This window comes from Lipophrys pholis, assembly GCF_963383615.2.
Source record: "Lipophrys pholis genome assembly, chromosome: 20".
In the NCBI taxonomy this organism is placed as follows: Eukaryota; Metazoa; Chordata; class Actinopteri; order Blenniiformes; family Blenniidae; genus Lipophrys; species Lipophrys pholis.
In genome coordinates this window covers 25,541,254-25,563,474 of record NC_137648.1, presented here as the reverse complement: position 1 = coordinate 25,563,474, position 22,221 = coordinate 25,541,254, and the positions used below count along the sequence as shown (strand labels likewise).

Sequence of the window (22,221 nt, the reverse complement as noted above, 5' to 3'; positions counted from 1 at the left end):
CTGCTACTCCCCACAGTATTTCCTGTGGTTCTGCTGCTCCCCACAGTATTTCCTGTGGTTCTGCTGCTCCCCACAGTATTTCCTGTGGTTCTGCTACTCCCCACAGTATTTCCTGTGGTTCTGCTACTCCCCACAGTATTTCCTGTGGTTCTGCTACTCCCCACAGTATTTCCTGTGGTTCTACTGCTCCCCACAGTATTTCCTGTGGTTCTGCTGCTCCCCCCACAGTATTTGGAGAGTACAGTCTTGATTGTTCTGTTCGTGCGTTCATCTTGTCCATTGGCCTGGGGATGGTGAAGACGGCGGTTGACCTGCAGACATGATGGACAGATACAGTATGGTCAATTACAAATATTGTGAAGTACAAATATGTGTCACACAAAACTACATTTTATACACACAACAGTACCTCACTAACAAAATCACGGCCTTGGTCTGTAATAATCCGCTGGACCAACCCAAAGTGGAGCAGAATATTAGAGACGTTTCTGGTCACCTGTCTTGGTGTCCAGCGATTTGTCCACAAGCCATTGGGGTGAGACGTCTGTGGCCGTCAGTATATAACTACAACATAATGTGCAGTTTGTTTGTTATTTCACTCTTAGTTTTAGACAACAGCTTCTACCTAAAATCTTTACTGTTTTCCCCTTCACAGTGGTAGGAAGAGGAACCACAGTGAAGCTCAGGGTCAGAGGTCAGAGGTCAGCTGTAACCACAGTGAAGCTCAGGGTCAGAGGTCAGAGGTCAGCTGTAACCACAGTGAAGCTCAGAGGTCAGAGGTCAGCTGTAACCTCAGTGAAGCTCAGGGTCAGAGGTCAGAGGTCAGCTGTAACCACAGTGAAGCTCAGGGTCAGAGGTCAGAGGTCAGCTACTAAACTGATCTGCCTCCTTCATTCATCCAGTGACAATGTGGCTGCATGAAGCAAAACAAAGGACCAGGATGGAGAATAACTGTAGTTTCTTCAGCAGGAGCTGAAGCTGGATTTGTTAACTTGTATTTCTCTGTAGATACAAAGCAAATTTGATTTTCGACTTTTTTTGGGGCCACAAAGGTTTTTGTTTTTTTGTAGCCTCCGAATTTTTTTTTTTTCTTCAGTGGCCCTAAAACTCTTCCCTACCCTATTATCAGGGGGTCCAAGTCACTGCTTAAAAAGTCTTCAACTAATTCTAAAGATCTTAAAGACCTGCTGGTCCCAGATCTCCCCAGAAGAACTCTTGGTTCTCAGAGTGCTGGCTTACTGGAGGTTCCTAGCTTTTCTAAAAGTAGAATGGAGGCGGAGCTTTCAGCTTTCAGGTTCCTCTGATGTGGAACCAGATCCAGTTTCAGTTAAAGAGTCTGACACAGCCTCTCATGTTCAGGTTAGGATGAAGACTTTTCTATTAAAGTTTCCAGTGAGAGCTGCTTCAGGACACCTGAGACCATTTTCTAGTGAAGCTGCCAGAGGTTCAGACTGCTGGAGGACCGGAACTGAGCTTCTGTCCTTTTTATTCACCTCTATTACATGTCACTATTACATGTCACTATTACATGTCACTATTACATGTCACTATTACATGTCACTATTACACGTCACTGTTACACGTCACTATTACACGTCATTATTACATGTCACTATTACACGTCACTATTACACGTCACTATTACACGTCACTATTACATGTCATTATTACATGTCACTATTACATGTCATTATTACATGTCACTATTACACGTCATTATTACATGCCACTATTACATGTCATTATTACATGTCATTATTACACGTCACTATTACACGTCACTATTACATGTCATTATTACATGTCATTATTACATGTCACTATTACATGTCATTAGTACATGTCACTATTACACGTCACTATTACATGTCACTATTACATGTCATTATTACACGTCACTATTACACGTCATTATTACATGTCACTATTACACGTCACTATTACACGTCACTATTACATGTCATTATTACATGTCATTATTACATGTCATTATTACATGTCACTATTACATGTCACTATTACACGTCATTATTACATGTCACTATTACATGTCACTATTACACGTCACTATTAAACGTCATTATTACACGTCACTATTACATGTCACTATTACATGTCACTATTACACGTCACTATTACATGTCATTATTACATGTCATTATTACATGTCACTATTACATGTCACTATTACATGTCACTATTACACGTCACTATTACATGTCACTATTACATGTCATTATTACATGTCATTATTACATGTCACTATTACACGTCACTATTACACGTCATTATTACACGTCACTATTACACGTCACTATTACACGTCACTATTACACGTCACTATTACACGTCATTATTACATGTCATTATTACACGTCACTATTACACGTCACTATTACACGTCATTATTACACGTCACTATTAAACGTCACTATTACACGTCATTATTACACGTCACTATTACACGTCACTATTACACGTCACTATTACACGTCATTATTACACGTCACTATTACACGTCACTATTACATGTCACTGTTACACGTCACTATTACATGTCACCATTACACGTCACTATTACACATCACTATTACATGTCACTATTACACGTCACCATTACACGTCACTATTACATGTCACTATTACATGTCATTATTACATGTCATTATTACATGTCACTATTACACGTCACTATTACACGTCACTATTACACGTCATTATTACATGTCACTATTACACATCACTATTACACGTCACTATTACACGTCACTATTACATGTCATTATTACACGTCACTATTACATGTCACTATTACACGTCACTATTACATGTCACTATTACACGTCACTATTACACGTCACTATTACACGTCATTATTACACGTCACTATTATTACATGTCACTATTACACGTCACTATTACACGTCACTATTACACGTCACTATTACACGTCACTATTACATGTCACTATTACACGTCACTATTGCACGTCACTATTACACGTCACTATTACATGTCACTATTACACGTCACTATTACATGTCACTATTACATGTCACTATTACATGTCACTAACATTTACCTTTCTCTCCTGTAGTCTGTCTCTCAACCTCCCTGCTGGATGTCTGACAGTGGAGCTGAAGGTGGATTGAAGCCTCCTGTCCTGATCAGTCTTCACAGAGTGGATCTCTCTCTTATCTATCTGTCTGTCCTCTGTCCTCTCCCCCCACCCGGCCAGCAGGAAGCCTCCACCTCTGAGTCTGCTTTCTGCAGGTCTCTTCCTGTTAGAGGGACTTCTTCCTTTCCACCGTCGCTCATGTGGATTAGTTGGGTTTTCTCTATTAAAGTACCTTGTGCTTGTATATAAAATAAAGAACAATGACATGATTTATGATGGTTTTATTCTTTTAAAGTTGTCATAAGTATTTGTTGAAGTTTTGTCATGGACATTTCCTCCTTCCTGCTGAAGAAACTACAGTTATTCTCCATCCTGGCCCTTTGTTTTGCTTCATGCAGCCACATTGTCACTGGATGAATGAAGGAGGCTGATCAGTTTAGTAGCTGACCTCTGACCTCTGACCTCTGACCCTGAGCTTCACTGTGGTTACAGCTGACCTCTGACCTCTGACCCTGAGCTTCACTGTGGTTACAGCTGACCTCTGACCCTGAGCTTCACTGTGGTTACAGCTGACCTCTGACCTCTGACCCTGAGCTTCACTGTGGTTCCAGCTGACCTCTGACCCTGAGCTTCACTGTGGTTACAGCTGACCTCTGACCTCTGACCCTGAGCTTCACTGTGGTTACAGCTGACCTCTGACCTCTGAGCTTCACTGTGGTTACAGCTGACCTCTGACCTCTGACCCTGAGCTTCACTGTGGTTCCAGCTGACCTCTGAGCTTCACTGTGGTTACAGCTGACCTCTGACCTCTGACCTCTGAGCTTCACTGTGTTACAGTTATGTTACGTGGCTCACTGATATTTTGGGCTATAAAATGAAGTGAAGTGAAATGTAAATGTAAAGCAGAATTTAGAATCGAGCAGAGTGGAGTTAGATGAGACACTTTTCTTATTTTGTCCTGAAGGTAAGGAAACATGACAAATAGACATCCTGAAATAATTCTACCTTGTTTCTTTATCAATAATTCCTTTCCATTAAAACATTATAACCTCAAATATCAACGTTTTCATTTCTTTTCAGAAGGTTTGTAGTGATTCTATCTGAGCCTGGAGATCAGTCAGAGGCTGTTTTCATCATGATACTTCAATTTTAAATCCTCCTCACAAACATTTCTAAAGGTTTCATCATTTACAGTAATAAATGATTTAAAGTAATTCAGCATTTTGTTTAGAATAAGAAGAATCATACAGTATCTAAAGAAATTCAGGATCTCCTTCACTATACTTTTTGGTTCTAAGTATTCTTCCCTCTTCATCATGAGAGTGAATCTTTTCTTTCTAGGCTGTTTTTATAAACTGAATGTGGAATATGATGGTTTGTTCTCCTTCCTCAATCCACTTGGCTCTGGACCTTAGAAATACTCTCTGAGCTTTATTCAGATACAATCTACCTGGATGTACCTTCCAGTGTACTTGTGCTTCCCAGAACTGAACATGACCCATGAAGCCATGACGTAACTTTAGCCACTGACGTCATTCTGCCTTTTAAATATGGCGGCGACCACATACAAGTATGGCGGTTACCATAAACAAGTATGGCGGTTACCATAAACAAGTATGTCAGCGGTCGTAAGCCACCATCTTGATACCGCACTGGCGGGGTTTCAATTCTGGAGAAGTACGGTCGTACTGCGGATCATGTACTACCGCCTCCCACCGACAGTGGCGCTGTGGTGGTGATTCAGAACAAAACGGCGGAACAATGTGGCGGCGATCAGAAGGAAGCAGCCATATTGTCGGCCATTTTGGATTCCCCACAGGCAGCCTCTCCTTCCGCATAGCATCATTTCAAGATGATTTTCAAGACCGAGAAACAAATATGGCGGCGCCCTCAACACCGCCATCTTGGTTTTCCACCCTGGCATCTCTTGGAAAATAATTTTAATTGTAATTTAACTTACTTACTTTTAAAAACAAGTATTCGGTAAGGTAACTAAGTCACTTCTTAAAAGAGTAACTAGTAATCAGTAATCGTATTACTTTTTCAAGGTAACTGTGGCAACATTGGTCTTCAGTTGGAAATTTCCCAGTTACTCCACCACGAGGTGTCTACCTGTTACGAGCTGATCTGTAGCCAAGTTATTCTCACGACTTCCGCTGGCTGAGGGCTTCAATCTGCGCGGGGACTGATTTTCCCACAGCACAAACAGCCGCGCTGCGCATGCGCACGACGGGCGGCGTGAGGCTGCAGGCGTGAATGAAAACGTACAGATTTCAACCCTCAAAATGATGAAATTTTTGCCCAAACTGCTGCTACTCGCACTGTTAGCCTTACCGGCGGCTCTCTTTATGAAAGGTGAGTGTCCGACTGGTCTGCTCCCGGCTGAAGACGGAGGATAAACGGGCTTTAAGGGGCCGCAGAGCTTCGGAATGCTAGTGTTAGCATTGGAGCTAACTAGGCCGTCCTTTCTTGGACATGTGCTAACTGAACCTAATTCAGAAGCTACTTTCTACATAAAAACAGCGTAAACGAGCCCCACTCGAAGCCCGTGGTTTAAACAAACGTCGACCTATATCCCATCTGCCACTTAAAGGAGGTTAACTTTAATTAAAATACTTAATCCGCCTACTTACACTGTCCTTCCTATTCGTGGAGATGCTGACTGTCAGTTAGCTGACATAAAACAAGCCCAAACTGTCCCCAAGAGAGATTAAAATCATAAACTCAGAAGATGTTTACAGAAAGCGGAACACATGTTTAATGTTGGTTGGATGCTGCAGAGGTTTTCCTGCGAGCTTCAGCTCACACTGTATGAGATGTGTAGGTTCTTATTGTTCGCTTCCAGCGAGCAGGTTGTAGCACTGAGGGCTCAGATGGTTTTTGGGGATGAAGATTTAAAGTTTTAAAATGGCTATGTGGGCTTGTATTTGTAATTGTATGTTAGGAAGCTGTGATATGCTCGCTGTGTAAAGAGCAGTGATTTATAATTCTCTTCAACTCGTATTAGCCCACCGACAGGTATTTAAATGAACCTGCAGGTGGAGCAGCTGCGATACATATCTATAGAAATGGATAAGTATCATATCGTGTTGACAGTTACCTTGAAAAATATGATTACTCGTTGCTCCTTTAAAAGTAACTTTGTTACTTTACTCATTACCTGTTTAAAAAAGTAAATAAGTTGGATTACAAGTTACTTTTTTAGTTACTTTCAGCAGCTGCCGACAACACTCTTCACCGCATCAACATTAAAATGACAACCGGTTTTGCCCCAAACTGCGGCTCACTGCCTGGCCTCCCTCACATCGCTGATACACAGTTTAACCTTTGGCCTTCTTTCTTTGTTGTATATATATATATATATCTGACTCACTGTTGTATTATCATATTTTTAGTATTACTGGTATTAACTGGTGCTGTTACACTATTTATGTAATCATTTATTTGCACGGCCTGCTTTATGCAACCTTTTAATTGCCCCGACAAATAAATTCTTTGATAGATTGATATATATATATATATATATGTCAGAAAAATTACAAAAAAAGTGCCACATTTCTGCAGTTGTTATTGTTGCAGTAAGGTTTAGTAGTGAGATCTTGTTGGTTCACATTCTTTTGTTATGTGAACTCACTATGGGAACGAGTTGGTCTTTGATTGGTTGAGAGGTGTGTGTGTGTGTGTGTGTGTGTGTGTGTGTGTGTGTGTGTGTGTGTGTGTGTGTGTGTGTGTGTGTGTGTGTGTGTGTGTGTGTGTGTGTTAGATGTATATAAAATAATTATCAAATAAGATTTCATTTATTTCGGGACCACATACAGTCCAGTTTCATCCTGAGTAGACCAAACTGGTAAAATATTACTATAATAACCTTTAAATTTACTCTTCAAAGTTTTTCTTTGTTGTGGTCACAGTGGATGTAATGAAATCATCTATATTATTGTAAGATCAAACAGTTCGTACTGAAAATAACAATCTTAACATAAAGTCAATTTTAATGAAACATTCTGCTGCAAAATACAATGAAAAGTAAAATAAAACTAGTATAAATCCTTTATAAGCTTCTTGCTTGGAGGGACCAGACTGGAGCCTCTTGGGGGTTTTGGTCCTCGGGCCTTATGTCCTCTGATGTTAACTGAAAGTGAACTTAAGTATGTGTGACGTCAAAATGGTCATCCACCCTGTGCTCCAGGCTCCCTGTGCTCCAGGCTCCCTGTGCACCAGGCTCCCTGTGCACCAGGCTCCCTGTGCTCCAGGCTCCCTGTGCACCAGGCTCCCTGTGCACCAGGCTCCCTGTGCACCAGGCTCCCTGTGCACCAGGCTCCCTGTGCACCAGGCTCCCTGTGCACCAGGCTCCCTGTGCACCAGGCTCCCTGTGCTCCAGGCTCCCTGTGCACCAGGCTCCCTGTGCACCAGGCTCCCTGTGCTCCAGGCTCCCTGTGCACCAGGCTCCCTGTGCACCAGGCTCCCTGTGCACCAGGCTCCCTGTGCTCCAGGCTCCCTGTGCACCAGGCTCCCTGTGCACCAGGCTCCCTGTGCACCAGGCTCCCTGTGCACCAGGCTCCCTGTGCACCAGGCTCCCTGTGCTCCAGGCTCCCTGTGCTCCAGGCTCCCTGTGCGGGGATTTTTACATTACGTTATGGAGCCTGAATATGTCGCTCAGTTTGAAACTTACCAGGAGAACCTGTCTGTTGTCCTCGTCAGCAGGTTGTCCTCATTAAGGTGAGTTAACAGGTAAATATGTGTCGGTGGACAGTGACGTGTCCTGTACAGGGTGGAGCTCTGACCTGGTCCTCACAGGTTCTACTGTACCACCTCCGCCTCGCTCCGTTCACCTGGCTCTGCAGGTGGAGGTTCTGTTTTTAAACTTTATTTCAGAAGGTGGAGTAAACGGCTCTGCAACATGGCGAGTGGCGCATAAACCGCGTGACACAACGAATCCATGATGAAATTCATTTCCAACACTTAATAATCACATTTTATGGATTCGTTGTGGCAGCCCTAATTAATACAAAGCAATTAGGAATGTTGTTATGAAATAAAAGGTTTACCCAAACCAAATTTATTTCGTGTTTAGTATAAGTCATCCCACTCCACCTGGTCAAATGCTTTTTCAGAGAATGGTGTGTACATAATATAAAACAATCTGATTAAATTGAAGAAGCCATATCTTCCCTTCACAAAACCAGTTTGGTCTGAAGAAATCAAAGGGGGCAAGCATTGTTCCAATCTCAGAGCCAGTGTTTTTGACAATCTACTTCTATTTTAAAATCTACAATTAAAAGGGATATTGGTCGGTATGAGGAGCATTCTAGTGGATCTTTATTTAGTTTCAAAAGAAGTGTGATTGTGGCTTGTTCAAGTGAGGGGGGAGATACTTTCTTCATAAATCCTCTATAACCACCTTGCATGGTGGATTCTGAGGCTGATTGGAGCTTGTTGCGGCCAGTTTTGGTCCACGGGCCTTATGTTTGACTGAAGTAAACTTCACAGCAGCTGCAGGAGGCTGTCCACTCATTAAGGGGCGTTAGCAGTTAAAACCTGTCCATGCTTGACTATTTGTCTCCTCATCCGAGGTTCTACTGTACACATAAGTTGGACGGCTTTCAGCGAGGTGTGCGCTATTGTTTATGCCATCTTTTTCAAAGCTTCACCGTCCAAATGACGTCTGGATGGCTCATTGACTTAAAGGAGACATATCATGCTTTTAAATCCTTCCTTTTTACATATAAATCATACAGTTGTGGTCTATACAACGCGAAACTGCAATGCTTGGGTCTGAATTCCTCATTATTAGAGCTCCACAGGCCCCTTTTCTACCCCTTTTCTGATGTGCTTCTGAGAGCAACTCGTTTTGGGGCGGTCTCTTCATACCCCGCCTCCTCTCCAGGTTGCAGAGGTGACACTCGGTTCAACGCCACCCTGTTCGGCCATCTTTGTAGTTTGATAGAACAGATACAATTATCTAGCGGCGCAGAAACTTTATATTCACACATTATTTACAAAATGTCAACAAGGGAAGATTTGTCCATCCAGCCATACATGTTGGAGCCAGAGTCGGACCCGGCGGAGCCAGATGAAAATGACCATGATGCACCTGAAGAACAACGTCTTCATATGGATGTAACGCAATGGTGTGTTACTATATTTACACTAACTTCTCCATCCATGCCCACTACTACAATACTGCCTGTATTACAACGACTATTTAACACAGAAGTTACATTATAATCTAAAACGAGCACACAGCGCTAACATATGAAGACGGTGCAACTGCTAATGCTAACAAAACAATGACAGGGACGTCTTATCATCACACTTTTTAGCGTTATATACAGCTTACCGAAGTGCTCTGTTCGTCGTCTCCATAGATAGAAGGAACTGACGCTCAATCAGACCAAGTCTTTCGGCAAATCCTTCTTTATACTGGCGGAGGTTGCTGAAGCAGTCGTCCTTAAAGTGCTTCGCGCACACAAAAATGACCTTACCCACAGATGTGGGTACATTTCTGTGAAAAATAAAACTCAACCAGGCACTTGGAAAAGGTTCTGATGCTGGGAGACGGTGTAACGAAGCTTGTGGGTTACTACATCCAACAACCGAACATTTCCACTTATCCTCTCGTAACTTCGGTTGGACTACAAAATCGCAGCGAGAAACAAAAATGGCGGATTGCTCGAAATGTCGATGTCCTAATTCGGCAGTTCCGCTGAGAATACTGTGACGTCATTGTTCAAAAAACGTAATAGAGAATAGAAAAATCGAAACGGATCGCAAAATATGACCAAAACAGAATATAAAGATATCAACGGAGCACCTGAAGAGACTACTTTGAACTTTTCTGTACTTCTAAACACTCTAAATATACAACAACATGCATTTAAGGGCTAAAAAAGTGGATTTAGCATTATATGTCCCCTTTAAACTGTGCAGTGAAATGGAGCTGCTGCTACTTAAAATGACTTTAGCAACAAAAAGGCTGCCTGTGTTCAGTCCCCCCCCCCCACACACACACACACCCCTCCTTGACATCTAATTATCAAGCTAATCTGTAACATCACAGCAACAGCAGTTGCCAGTTTATCTGTTTCCATTTACAAGAGTTAAAGCATGTGATCTTAAGTTCATGCTCAACAAAAACAGATATCACAATGTAAAATGGAACGTATACACTGCGAGCTGCCTGAGTTGCAACGTTTGGAGGTCCACTCCCATCGCGGGCCGCACTAACGTTATACTTTCATAGCAAGGTGCGGGCCACAAAATATTGTCCCTTGGGCCACGAGTTTGAGAGCCGTGATTTAGATGTTGGCATTTCTTACCGCCAGAGGATTAGTTAAACTGCTGGAAACCCTTTGGGGATATTGTCAGTCAGTAGTTTGCTCCAGGCAGGTAGATGAATAATGATTAAATGATAAAATTAGCAGTGAGTGATTAGAGTTCCCCTACAGGGCTGTTATCCTGCTCGCCGTACCCACGTGACTCAAACTCGTTTACACAACATTTTGAAAACGATGTAAATTTTCACAGCAATGGCAGAAACAATGAAAATGATGAAGTGAGCATGGCAGGCCATGCTTTGCAACTGTTCGTTGTTTTTGTAATGAAACACTTACAGCAGAGAACAATACACTATGAACATTAACAATGGGAGTACATGGACAGATCACCAAGTTGGATTGTTGTTATGGTGACTATCAACTATAAAACTACCAAGTCCCAGGAGACTATCTACTAGGCCATGGGTGCATGGTGCGCATGATCACTAGCAGCATTTTAAAAAAAGTTTCCTGTTTCCACGGAGTCTGAGGGTTTAAAAAAAATTGGTTTTCTCCGTTTCCACGGAGACACCAAGTTTTCAAAAAAGTTGCTGTTTCCACAGAGATGAAGCGTTGGCTAAGTTTTCAGTGACTCCGAGCACTGTTGGCATGGAAACGGGGCCTGAAAGCTGCTTCACCTTAGCAGTGGTCCCACCGCACTATTTGTGCAAGGGTGGGGAAAGACCGGTTTTTGCATGCGGTCCCACCGGCGAAATTGTGGATGGTATGGAAAAAACCACGACCACCAGCTACGATTTTCCATCACCCTTCCATTGAGGTACCGAGCACTGAGGAATGAGTCTGTGAGGAGGAGCGACAACGCAGCCGTCTGCTGATTGGTAGTGACGATCGCCACTCTCGACTTGTCTGCAATATTACCCGCAATATTTAAATGTCTAATCGACCATAAACCCTCCTGTTGTTTACATACACCGCTTTGCGCCCACTGGTTGGTTTGTTAAGTGGGTTTATTGAAACGTTGGCGTGTCTTTAAACGAGGTGCAGACGCTCCTCTCAGTAACCGTAGAGGAGGAGATTCAGCAGGAGCTGGACACTGCTGTTTACAATGAGAAAGTTTGTGCTGTGTCACCGAGAATGACTTGGACGGCCTCGGAGTTGCGTCCGGGTGAAGCCAGCCGTCGCTGGCTGCTTCTGGGTTCTTCGCCCGACGCGTCCTCGGGTTTTTCACAACCCTGCCTACATTTTAATCGTACTTTCTGTGGCGGGGCCGCACGACAGAGTTGGGCCAGGGTGCACTGTGCCACACCTTACCTAGGCCTGTCACGATAACAAATTTTGCTGGACAATAAATAGCCCCAGAAATTATTACGATAAACGATAATATTGCAGTTTTGATACTATTTTTCCACTTATATATTAATAATGGTTTAATAATGCAAGTATACCCTTTTAAAGATAAATACACTTATTTCTTATGAATATTTCAAATTGGAATTGCAAAAAGAGTAAATTGTATTACAATATTATGAAAAAAGAGATTGTAAATATCCTAAATAAAGAATCAAAACAACCTCATCTCCCCCTCTCCTCCTCACGGGGTCTCATGCTGCTCTCAGGTGAGCCAGGTGCCCCCCCCCCCCCCCCCCCCACACACACACACACACACACAAGAGTATATTGACAGGCAGTGTTGGGAAAGTTCATTTTCTACATGAACCAGTTCAAAGTTCAGTTCACAACTTTTAATATGAACTAGTTCAGTTCATAGTTCTACATTCATAGTTCTACATTCATAGTTCTACATTCATAGTTCCAAAAATGAACTAGTTCATAATTAATTTTTTTCGATATGTTGCTGCGAGCTTTGGAGTAACGTGATGCACCTGAACGCATCACCCAGTATCAGCAGTATGAAGCTTGTTAACCCTTAAAAAGCCGAGTCGTCCTCCGCAGGGTTCCAAGCATGTAAAGAAAAAAGAAGTAGCGGCTTGTCGTCCGGAAAGTACTGTAACCATACTAAGATGAACTATTAATGGTGGAGACAGAGTCTGAGGTAGAGCTGCTGTCTTCTACTTGTTTTTGTCGTGATGCTTCACATGTTGATGACGTAGGCGGTGGAGCCACTCTGGGGGCTGCTGTTGCCAGATTGGCTGTTTTCCCCCGACATGTTAAGGCCCGTTTACAGTGAGCCTTACTGGGTTTTCACTGGAAGGATCAGGAGTCTGGCAACTCTCTGAAACAACATTAAACTGTGAGCGCCGCTCACTGACACCAGAGTGAGCGCCGCTCACTGACACCAGAGTGAGCGCCGCTCACTGACACCAGAGTGAGACGTCAGTGACGTCTTTGGTAAAGGAAAAATTATCCAGCCTGGGAAACTGATCCAGCTCATTTTTAATTATCGTGCAATTCATTGATTTATTGATTATCGCGACAGGCCTAACCATACCCTCCCACTCCGGCATGTACTACTTGGTGGGACCGCAGCTCTTGTAATATCCACACACACACACACACACACACACACACACACACACACACACACACACACACACACACACACACACACACACACACACACACACACACACACACACACACACGAGAGAGAGGGAGCACGCACACGCAAGCACAGACATGCGCGCGCACACACAGTATAGAGAAGAGCCAGAGAAAGGATAAATTAATATTTTACCTGCCAGTATTTGCTCCAGCTTTAACAGTTTGGTGGCTGTTGGTCAGCCAACATGGCAACCTGCTGTTTTTCTGCAGAATTACTTCTGTGGTCGTTAAATTTGGCTTTACAAAGTAAAGCTAATTACTTTCACTTTCTCAATCAGCCGTCGGGTAACTTTTTAAAGTGAAACTTTCTGCCTTCCACTCATTATGCTGCTCTGTTGTCGTGGTGCTGCATCCAGAGACTCTGTACATGCTGCTGCTCCGGTAAGGGAGTTAAAAAAACGGAAGTAAACAATTGGTAAATAATTTTCAATTAAATTAACGCATTATTTTTTACAACACTAATAACACATAAATGAACTTTTGGCTTTTTTCTTTTTTCACCATTCCAACATTCCATAGTGACTTTCTGCTCCTTTCACTTTATTTCTGGACGTGTCTGAATCAAAAGCTTCAACATGGAGGAATGGAGGTGTAGAATGATAGAACGCTGCTCTACAGCCGTTTCCATGGTAACCTAGGTAAACACTCTGATTAAAGTTCTCTTTCACATGAAGACATTAAAAAGCTCATTTTAGCTCTAAAAACTCCAAGTTTCATTTACAGTAGTTTGTAGTTTGTTTTCTCTGTGACTACTCCGGGGCTCCATGTTGGCTGTAAATTTCAGAATCTCTTCCGCCTCATAGGGAGCAATAACTTTACCCCCAGCTGATGACATGTCAGGCCTCGCTCTGGCTCCGCTCTGGCCCCGCTCTGGCCCCGCAACGATGTGGGACCAGCTTAGCACCTGTTTATCCCCTGACAGGCCGGGGCTTTGGTGGTGGAAAGACAAAGAAGTGGTGCTAAGTCTGGCCCTGGACCAGAACTAGAACCTGGTTCTTTGTGAAGGAAAAGCCCCTTCTGAGGACCTTGGGGGTCTGGAGGAGGAGGCGTTCCCGCTGGTTTCCTCTCAATTGTGCTCCTTCAGGGCCGGAGGCGACAGCACAAGATCTGACCGAGGATGAGGAGGCCGAGGCTGAGGCCGTGGACGAAGATGTGGCGGAGGACGTGACGGCGGAGGATGATGACGACGAGGCTGAGGTTGAAGATGACGAGAATGTGGAGCTGGTGAGTGAGGAGAAGAAGGAGGCGACAGCGGGTGTCCAGGAGCTGTGACGTCATCACTTGTGTCCCTGCAGACGGAGGAGAAAGAAGACGAAGAGGAGGAGGCGCTGGTGGGAGAGATGAAGGCCTCGCCCAATGCGGACACCACCATCCTCTTCGTCAAAGGAGAAGGTGACATCTGATGCTTGTCCTCTTCCCCCTTGTCCCCTTCCTCCTCCTCTGGACTGATCCTTCTGTTTCTCCTCAGACTTTCCTGCCAATAACATCGTAAAGTTTCTGCTTGGATTCACCAACAAAGGCTCGGAGAACTTTGTGGTTGAGTCTCTGGATGCCTCCTTCCGTTACCCTCAGGTAATATGTCACCTCTGTCCCCTCTGTCCTCGCCCGTCCCCTCCATCCTCACCCGTCCCCTTTGTCCACAGGATTACCAGTTCTACATCCAAAATTTCACGGCTCTGCAGCTGGGCACCGAGGTTCCTCCCAGCCGACAGGCCACATTTGAGTACTCTTTCATCCCCGCAGAGCCCATGGGAGGACGGCCCTTTGGACTGGTCATCAACCTCAACTACAAGGACACCAATGTGAGCCACACCCACTTCTAGTTACTAGTTACTTTTGTGGAGCAGTTTATAAAGCTGACTAGTTTTTTACCAAATTCTACTTTAGTCGCTTAGGATCTCTGGAAATGCTAATATTTGTTTGCATCTTGTTCATAGTCATGAACAAGCCAATGGTTCAGCTAATGCTAATTAAAAATGAGGTGGCTGTAACCGTGAGCATTCACGTTCAAATTTAGCATGAGTTCTAATGCTAAGAGCCACTTCATATCATCAGGTAGCGTGATGCTTACAGTTCACATGAATGCTGATAGTCACCTCATATCTTTAGGTCACACTAATGCTAAGAGTTAGCATTAATGAATGCTAATGCTAGCAGTCAGCTCCTTGTGTAGAAATGATCCTGCTGTTTTTCCGGTGCAGGGAAATCTCTTTCAGGACGCTGTCTTCAACCAGACCGTCACCATCACTGAGAAAGAGGACGGACTGGATGGAGAGACGTACGCTTTCCGCTCATTTACATTTATTGTCCGAGCTGTTGGTTCTCCGCCCTTCATGTTGTTCTGCTCTTCCTCTCAGGATCTTCATGTACGTCTTCCTCTCTGGCCTTGGGCTGCTTGTCGTCGTTGGCCTTCACCAGCTACTGGAGTCCAGAAAGGTGACAGAGATTCACTGTGTCGATTGATCACGTCACTGATACACCATGCAACGCAATGCTACATGATGCTATGCAATGCTATGGAATACTACATGATGCTACATGATGCTATGCTATACAATGCTATGGAATACTACAAAATGCTACATGATGCTATGCTATACAATGCTATGGAATACTACAAAATGCTACTTGATGCTATGCTATACAATGCTATGGAATACTACAAAATGCTACATGATGCTATGTAATATTACTCAATGCTATGTGATGCTACGTAAAGCTACATGATGCTGTGTGTGTTTAGAGGAGGCGTCCAGCTCCAAAAGTAGAAATGGGAACGTCAAGCCACAACGATGTTGATCTGAGCTGGATCCCACAGGAGACGCTTAACCAGATCAGTATGTACTCCTCACACACCTCCTGCACCTCCTCACACACCTACTGCACCTCCTCACACACCTACTGCACCTCCTCACACACCTCCTGCACCTCCTCACACACCTGACAAACCTCCTCACACACCTGACAAACCTCCTGCACCTCCCCACACACCTCCACACACCTACTGCACCTCCTCACTCACCTGACAAACCTCCTGTACCTCCTCACACACCTGACAAACCTCCTGCACCTCCTCACACCCCTACTGCTGCTCCTCTCACACGCTTGACAAACCTGCACCTCCTCACACACCTACTACACCTCCTCACACACCTGACAAACCTCCTGCACCTCCTCACACACCTCCTGCACCTCCTCACACACCTACTGCACCTCCTCACAGACCTACTGCACCTCCTCACACACCTACTGCACCTCCTCACACACCTCCTGCACCTCCTCACACACCTGACAAACCACCTCACACACCTGACAAACATCCTGCACCTCCTCACACACCTACTGCACCTCCCCACACACCTCCTGCACCTACCGCACCTCCTCACTCACCTGACAAACCTCCTGCACCTCCTCACACACCTACTGCACCTCCTCACACACCTGACAAACCTCCTGCACCTCCTCACACCCCTACTGCTGCTCCTCTCACACACTTGACAAACCTGCACCTCCTCACACACCTCCTGCACCTCCTCACACACCTACTGCACCTCCTCACACACCTACTGCACCTCCTCACAGACCTCCTGCACCTCCTCACACACCTATTGCACCTCCTCACACACCCACTGCACCTCCTCACACACTACCTCACAGACCTCCTACACCTCCTCACACACCTACTGCACCTCCCCACACACCTACTGCACCTCCTCACACACCTACTGCACCTGCTCACACACCTACTGCACCTGCTCACACACCTACTGCACCTCCTCACACACCTCCTGCACCTCCTCACACACCTACTGCACCTCCTCACACACCTCCTCACACACCTGACAAACCTCCTGCACCTCCTCACACACCTACTGCACCTCCTCACACACCTGACAAACCTGCACCTCCTGCACCTCCTCACACACCTGACAAACCTCCCGCACCTCCTCACACACCTACTGCACCTCCTCACACACCTGACAAACCTCCTGCACCTCCTCACACACCTACTGCACCTCCTCACACACCTGACAAACCTGCACCTCCTCACACACCTCCTGCACCTCCTGCACCTCCTCACACACCTACTGCACCTCCTCACACACCTACTGCACCTCCTCACAGACCTCCTGCACCTCCTCACACACCTATTGCACCTCCTCACACACCCACTGCACCTCCTCACACACTACCTCACAGACCTCCTACACCTCCTCACACACCTACTGCACCTCCCCACACACCTACTGCACCTCCTCACACACCTACTGCACCTGCTCACAAACCTACTGCACCTCCTCACACACCTCCTGCACCTCCTCACACACCTCCTGCACCTCCTCACACACCTACTGCACCTCCTCACACACCTACTGCACCTCCTCACACACCTGACAAACCTCCTGCACCTCCTCACACACCTACTGCACCTCCTCACACACCTGACAAACCTGCACCTCCTCACACACCTGACAAACCTGCACCTCCTCACACACCTCCTGCACCTCCTCACACACCTCCTGCACCTCCTCACACACCTACTGCACCTCCTCACACACCTACTGCACCTCCTCACAGACCTCCTGCACCTCCTCACACACCTATTGCACCTCCTCACACACCCACTGCACCTCCTCACACACTACCTCACAGACCTCCTACACCTCCTCACACACCTACTGCACCTCCCCACACACCTACTGCACCTCCTCACACACCTACTGCACCTGCTCACAAACCTACTGCACCTCCTCACACACCTCCTGCACCTCCTCACACACCTACTGCACCTCCTCACACACCTACTGCACCTCCTCACACACCTCCTGCACCTCCTCACACACCTGACAAACCTGCACCTCCTCACACACCTCCTGCACCTCCTCACACACCTACTGCACCTCCTCACACACCTGACAAACCTCCCGCACCTCCTCACACACCTGACAAACCTCCTGCACCTCCTCACACATCAACTGCATCTCCTCACACACCTACTGCACCTCCTCACACACCTACTGCACCTCCCCACACACCTCCTGCACCTACTGCACCTCCTCACACACCTGACAAACCTCCTGCACCTCCTCACACATCTACTGCACCTCCTCACACACCTACTGCACCTCCCCACACACCTCCACACACCTACTGCACCTCCTCACTCACCTGACAAACCTCCTGTACCTCCTCACACACCTGACAAACCTCCTGCACCTCCTCACACCCCTACTGCTGCTCCTCTCACACGCTTGACAAACCTGCACCTCCTCACACACCTACTACACCTCCTCACACACCTGACAAACCTCCTGCACCTCCTCACACACCTCCTGCACCTCCTCACACACCTACTGCACCTCCTCACAGACCTACTGCACCTCCTCACACACCTATTGCACCTCCTCACACACCTACTGCACCTCCTCACACACCTCCTGCACCTCCTCACACACCTGACAAACCACCTCACACACCTGACAAACATCCTGCACCTCCTCACACACCTACTGCACCTCCCCACACACCTCCTGCACCTACCGCACCTCCTCACTCACCTGACAAACCTCCTGCACCTCCTCACACACCTACTGCACCTCCTCACACACCTGACAAACCTCCTGCACCTCCTCACACCCCTACTGCTGCTCCTCTCACACACTTGACAAACCTGCACCTCCTCACACACCTCCTGCACCTCCTCACACACCTACTGCACCTCCTCACACACCTACTGCACCTCCTCACAGACCTCCTGCACCTCCTCACACACCTATTGCACCTCCTCACACACCCACTGCACCTCCTCACACACTACCTCACAGACCTCCTACACCTCCTCACACACCTACTGCACCTCCCCACACACCTACTGCACCTCCTCACACACCTACTGCACCTGCTCACAAACCTACTGCACCTCCTCACACACCTCCTGCACCTCCTCACACACCTGACAAACCTCCCGCACCTCCTCACACACCTACTGCACCTCCTCACACACCTGACAAACCTCCTGCACCTCCTCACACACCTACTGCACCTCCTCACACACCTGACAAACCTGCACCTCCTCACACACCTGACAAACCTGCACCTCCTCACACACCTCCTCACACACCTACTGCACCTCCTCACACACCTACTGCACCTCCTCACAGACCTCCTGCACCTCCTCACACACCTATTGCACCTCCTCACACACCCACTGCACCTCCTCACACACTACCTCACAGACCTCCTACACCTCCTCACACACCTACTGCACCTCCCCACACACCTACTGCACCTCCTCACACACCTACTGCACCTGCTCACAAACCTACTGCACCTCCTCACACACCTCCTCACACACCTCCTGCACCTCCTCACACACCTACTGCACCTCCTCACACACCTCCTCACACACCTGACAAACCTCCTGCACCTCCTCACACACCTACTGCACCTCCTCACACACCTGACAAACCTGCACCTCCTCACACACCTCCTCACACACCTGACAAACCTCCTGCACCTCCTCACACACCTCCTGCACCTCCTCACACACCTCCTGCACCTCCTCACACACCTGACAAACCTCCCGCACCTCCTCACACACCTACTGCACCTCCTCACACACCTGACAAACCTCCTGCACCTCCTCACACACCTACTGCACCTCCTCACACACCTGACAAACCTGCACCTCCTCACACACCTCCTGCACCTCCTCACACACCTACTGCACCTCCTCACACACCTGACAAACCTCCCGCACCTCCTCACACACCTGACAAACCTCCTGCACCTCCTCACACATCAACTGCATCTCCTCACACACCTACTGCACCTCCTCACACACCTACTGCACCTCCCCACACACCTCCTGCACCTACTGCACCTCCTCACACACCTGACAAACCTCCTGCACCTCCTCACACATCTACTGCACCTCCTCACACACCTACTGCACCTCCCCACACACCTCCACACACCTACTGCACCTCCTCACTCACCTGACAAACCTCCTGCACCTCCTCACACACCTGACAAACCTCCTGCACCTCCTCACACCCCTACTGCTGCTCCTCTCACACGCTTGACAAACCTGCACCTCCTCACACACCTACTACACCTCCTCACACACCTGACAAACCTCCTGCACCTCCTCACACACCTCCTGCACCTCCTCACACACCTACTGCACCTCCTCACAGACCTACTGCACCTCCTCACACACCTATTGCACCTCCTCACACACCTACTGCACCTCCTCACACACCTCCTGCACCTCCTCACACACCTCCTGCACCTCCTCACACACCTGACAAACCTCCTCACACACCTGACAAACCTCCTGCACCTCCTCACACACCTACTGCACCTCCTCACACATCTGACAAACATCCTGCACCTCCTCACACACCTACTGCACCTCCCCACACACCTCCTGCACCTACCGCACCTCCTCACTCACCTGACAAACCTCCTGCACCTCCTCACACACCTACTGCACCTCCTCACACACCTGACAAACCTCCTGCACCTCCTCACACCCCTACTGCTGCTCCTCTCACACACTTGACAAACCTGCACCTCCTCACAGACCTCCTGCACCTCCTCACACACCTATTGCACCTCGTCACACACCCACTGCACCTCCTCACACACCCACTGCACCTCCTCACACACTACCTCACAGACCTCCTACACCTCCTCACACACCTACTGCACCTCCCCACACACCTACTGCACCTCCTCACACACCTACTGCACCTGCTCACAAACCTACTGCACCGTCTCACATACCCACTGCACCTCCTCACACACTACCTCACACACCTCCTGCACCTCCTCACACACCTTCTGCACCTTCTCACAAACCTTCACCTCCTAACAGACCCGCTGCACCTCCTCACACACTACCTATTGCACCTCCTCACATACCCACTGCACCTCCTCACACACTACTTCACACACCTACTGCACCTCCTCACACACCTATTGCACTACTGCACCTCCTCACACCACCTGACACTCCTCACACTCCTTCTCCCCCTCCTCAGACACACACACACAGTGATAGTCATCTCTAATGCTGCCAGCTGACTGTAGGAGAGACTTCAGTAACTGTAATCAGTTACTAACGTGTCAGTAACATCCAATGAAACAGATATTTCACCAATATTTCAGTCCTTGTTTGACCTCTGCTGTGCATGACGACCTCTCACTCTCTTTATTCGTTGTCTTCTCTTCCTCCGTTTCCTTTGCTGTTGCCTTTTCCCTGCTTCCTCAGTGCAGAGTCGTAGAGGTGAGGTCCACTTCACTCTGTGTGCGTGTGTGTAAATCTAAAGATGTCCATTTGTAAACAAAACTAACAGCAGCTGTTTTTATTGAACCTAGTTCAGCCTCTTTTTTCTTTTTATATTTTCTATTTTAATGTGTCAATCAGTCTCCCGGTTTCTGAATGTGTTAACACACTGACTGATCATGGCAACGCAGCAGGATTAGCCGAGCAGTAGTATCAGTGGCAGAGTGGTGGGTTTGGGGTGGCAAAGGGGCGGCAAATTTCCGTAAACTTTCTGGAAACTTTCTATGGGAATTATTGGGAATTAACTGGAAATGGGGGTAAATTAAACAAACTGTATCATATAGAAACATAAATGTAAACATTTGTGTTTTGTCATAAGCAAACATCCATGTACAATAATACAAATAATAAACCTATTTCAACAGATTTATTTGAGTAGAACTTTAGTTTTAATTCTTGAACAATGAACAATCAATTATTTTAATGGACAACAAACGCATGAACTCCCCCACCCAATCAAAATGTAAAATGCCCCCCCACCCCCCCAGTCCCATTCAATTTTACTTGAAAGAAACTTGCTTCTTAAATGATAAATGAAATGAAAAGTAACTTACATTTAGCACCTAAATCAGCAGCTAGCTAGCTACTGTATGAATCCATTTTTATTTAATTTTTGCAAGTTAAACATTAATGCCATTATAGATATATTTACCCCATAATATTGTAAAAAAAATTACATTTTATTTATATTATAATTATATAATCTGCAGGTTCAACAGTGTGGTTTCAATAGTCTTGTGCTTTGGCCTCCAGGGTTTAATCAATCATCTGTGCATGTGATGGAGGAGTGCACAGTGCATGTAGGGGGCGTGGCCTCAATAGCCCTGTAGGGGGCGTGGCCTCAATAGCCTGCAGGGGGCGTGGCCTCAATAGCCCTGCAGTCAGCAGTGCTGTGTGAATGTGACGGAGGA

At 46.6% G+C, this 22,221-nt stretch overlaps 1 protein-coding gene across 1 annotated transcript in view; it reads left to right on the top strand.

Annotated features, from left to right (window-relative positions):
* Nucleotides 1–5,403: 5,403 nt before the first annotated feature.
* The window catches only part of ssr1 (signal sequence receptor, alpha), a gene marked incomplete at its 5' end in the record, with an annotated part of 20,046 nt that continues 3,228 nt past the window's right edge, over nt 5,404–22,221 (top strand). Inside the window, 8 exons of the mRNA XM_080489914.1 lie at nt 5,404–5,473; nt 14,042–14,181; nt 14,253–14,349; nt 14,426–14,529; nt 14,601–14,759; nt 15,159–15,235; nt 15,315–15,393; nt 15,701–15,794. Coding sequence (XP_080346040.1) covers nt 5,404–5,473; nt 14,042–14,181; nt 14,253–14,349; nt 14,426–14,529; nt 14,601–14,759; nt 15,159–15,235; nt 15,315–15,393; nt 15,701–15,794 — 820 coding nt within the window. The remainder of the gene's footprint in view (nt 5,474–14,041; nt 14,182–14,252; nt 14,350–14,425; nt 14,530–14,600; nt 14,760–15,158; nt 15,236–15,314; nt 15,394–15,700; nt 15,795–22,221) is intronic.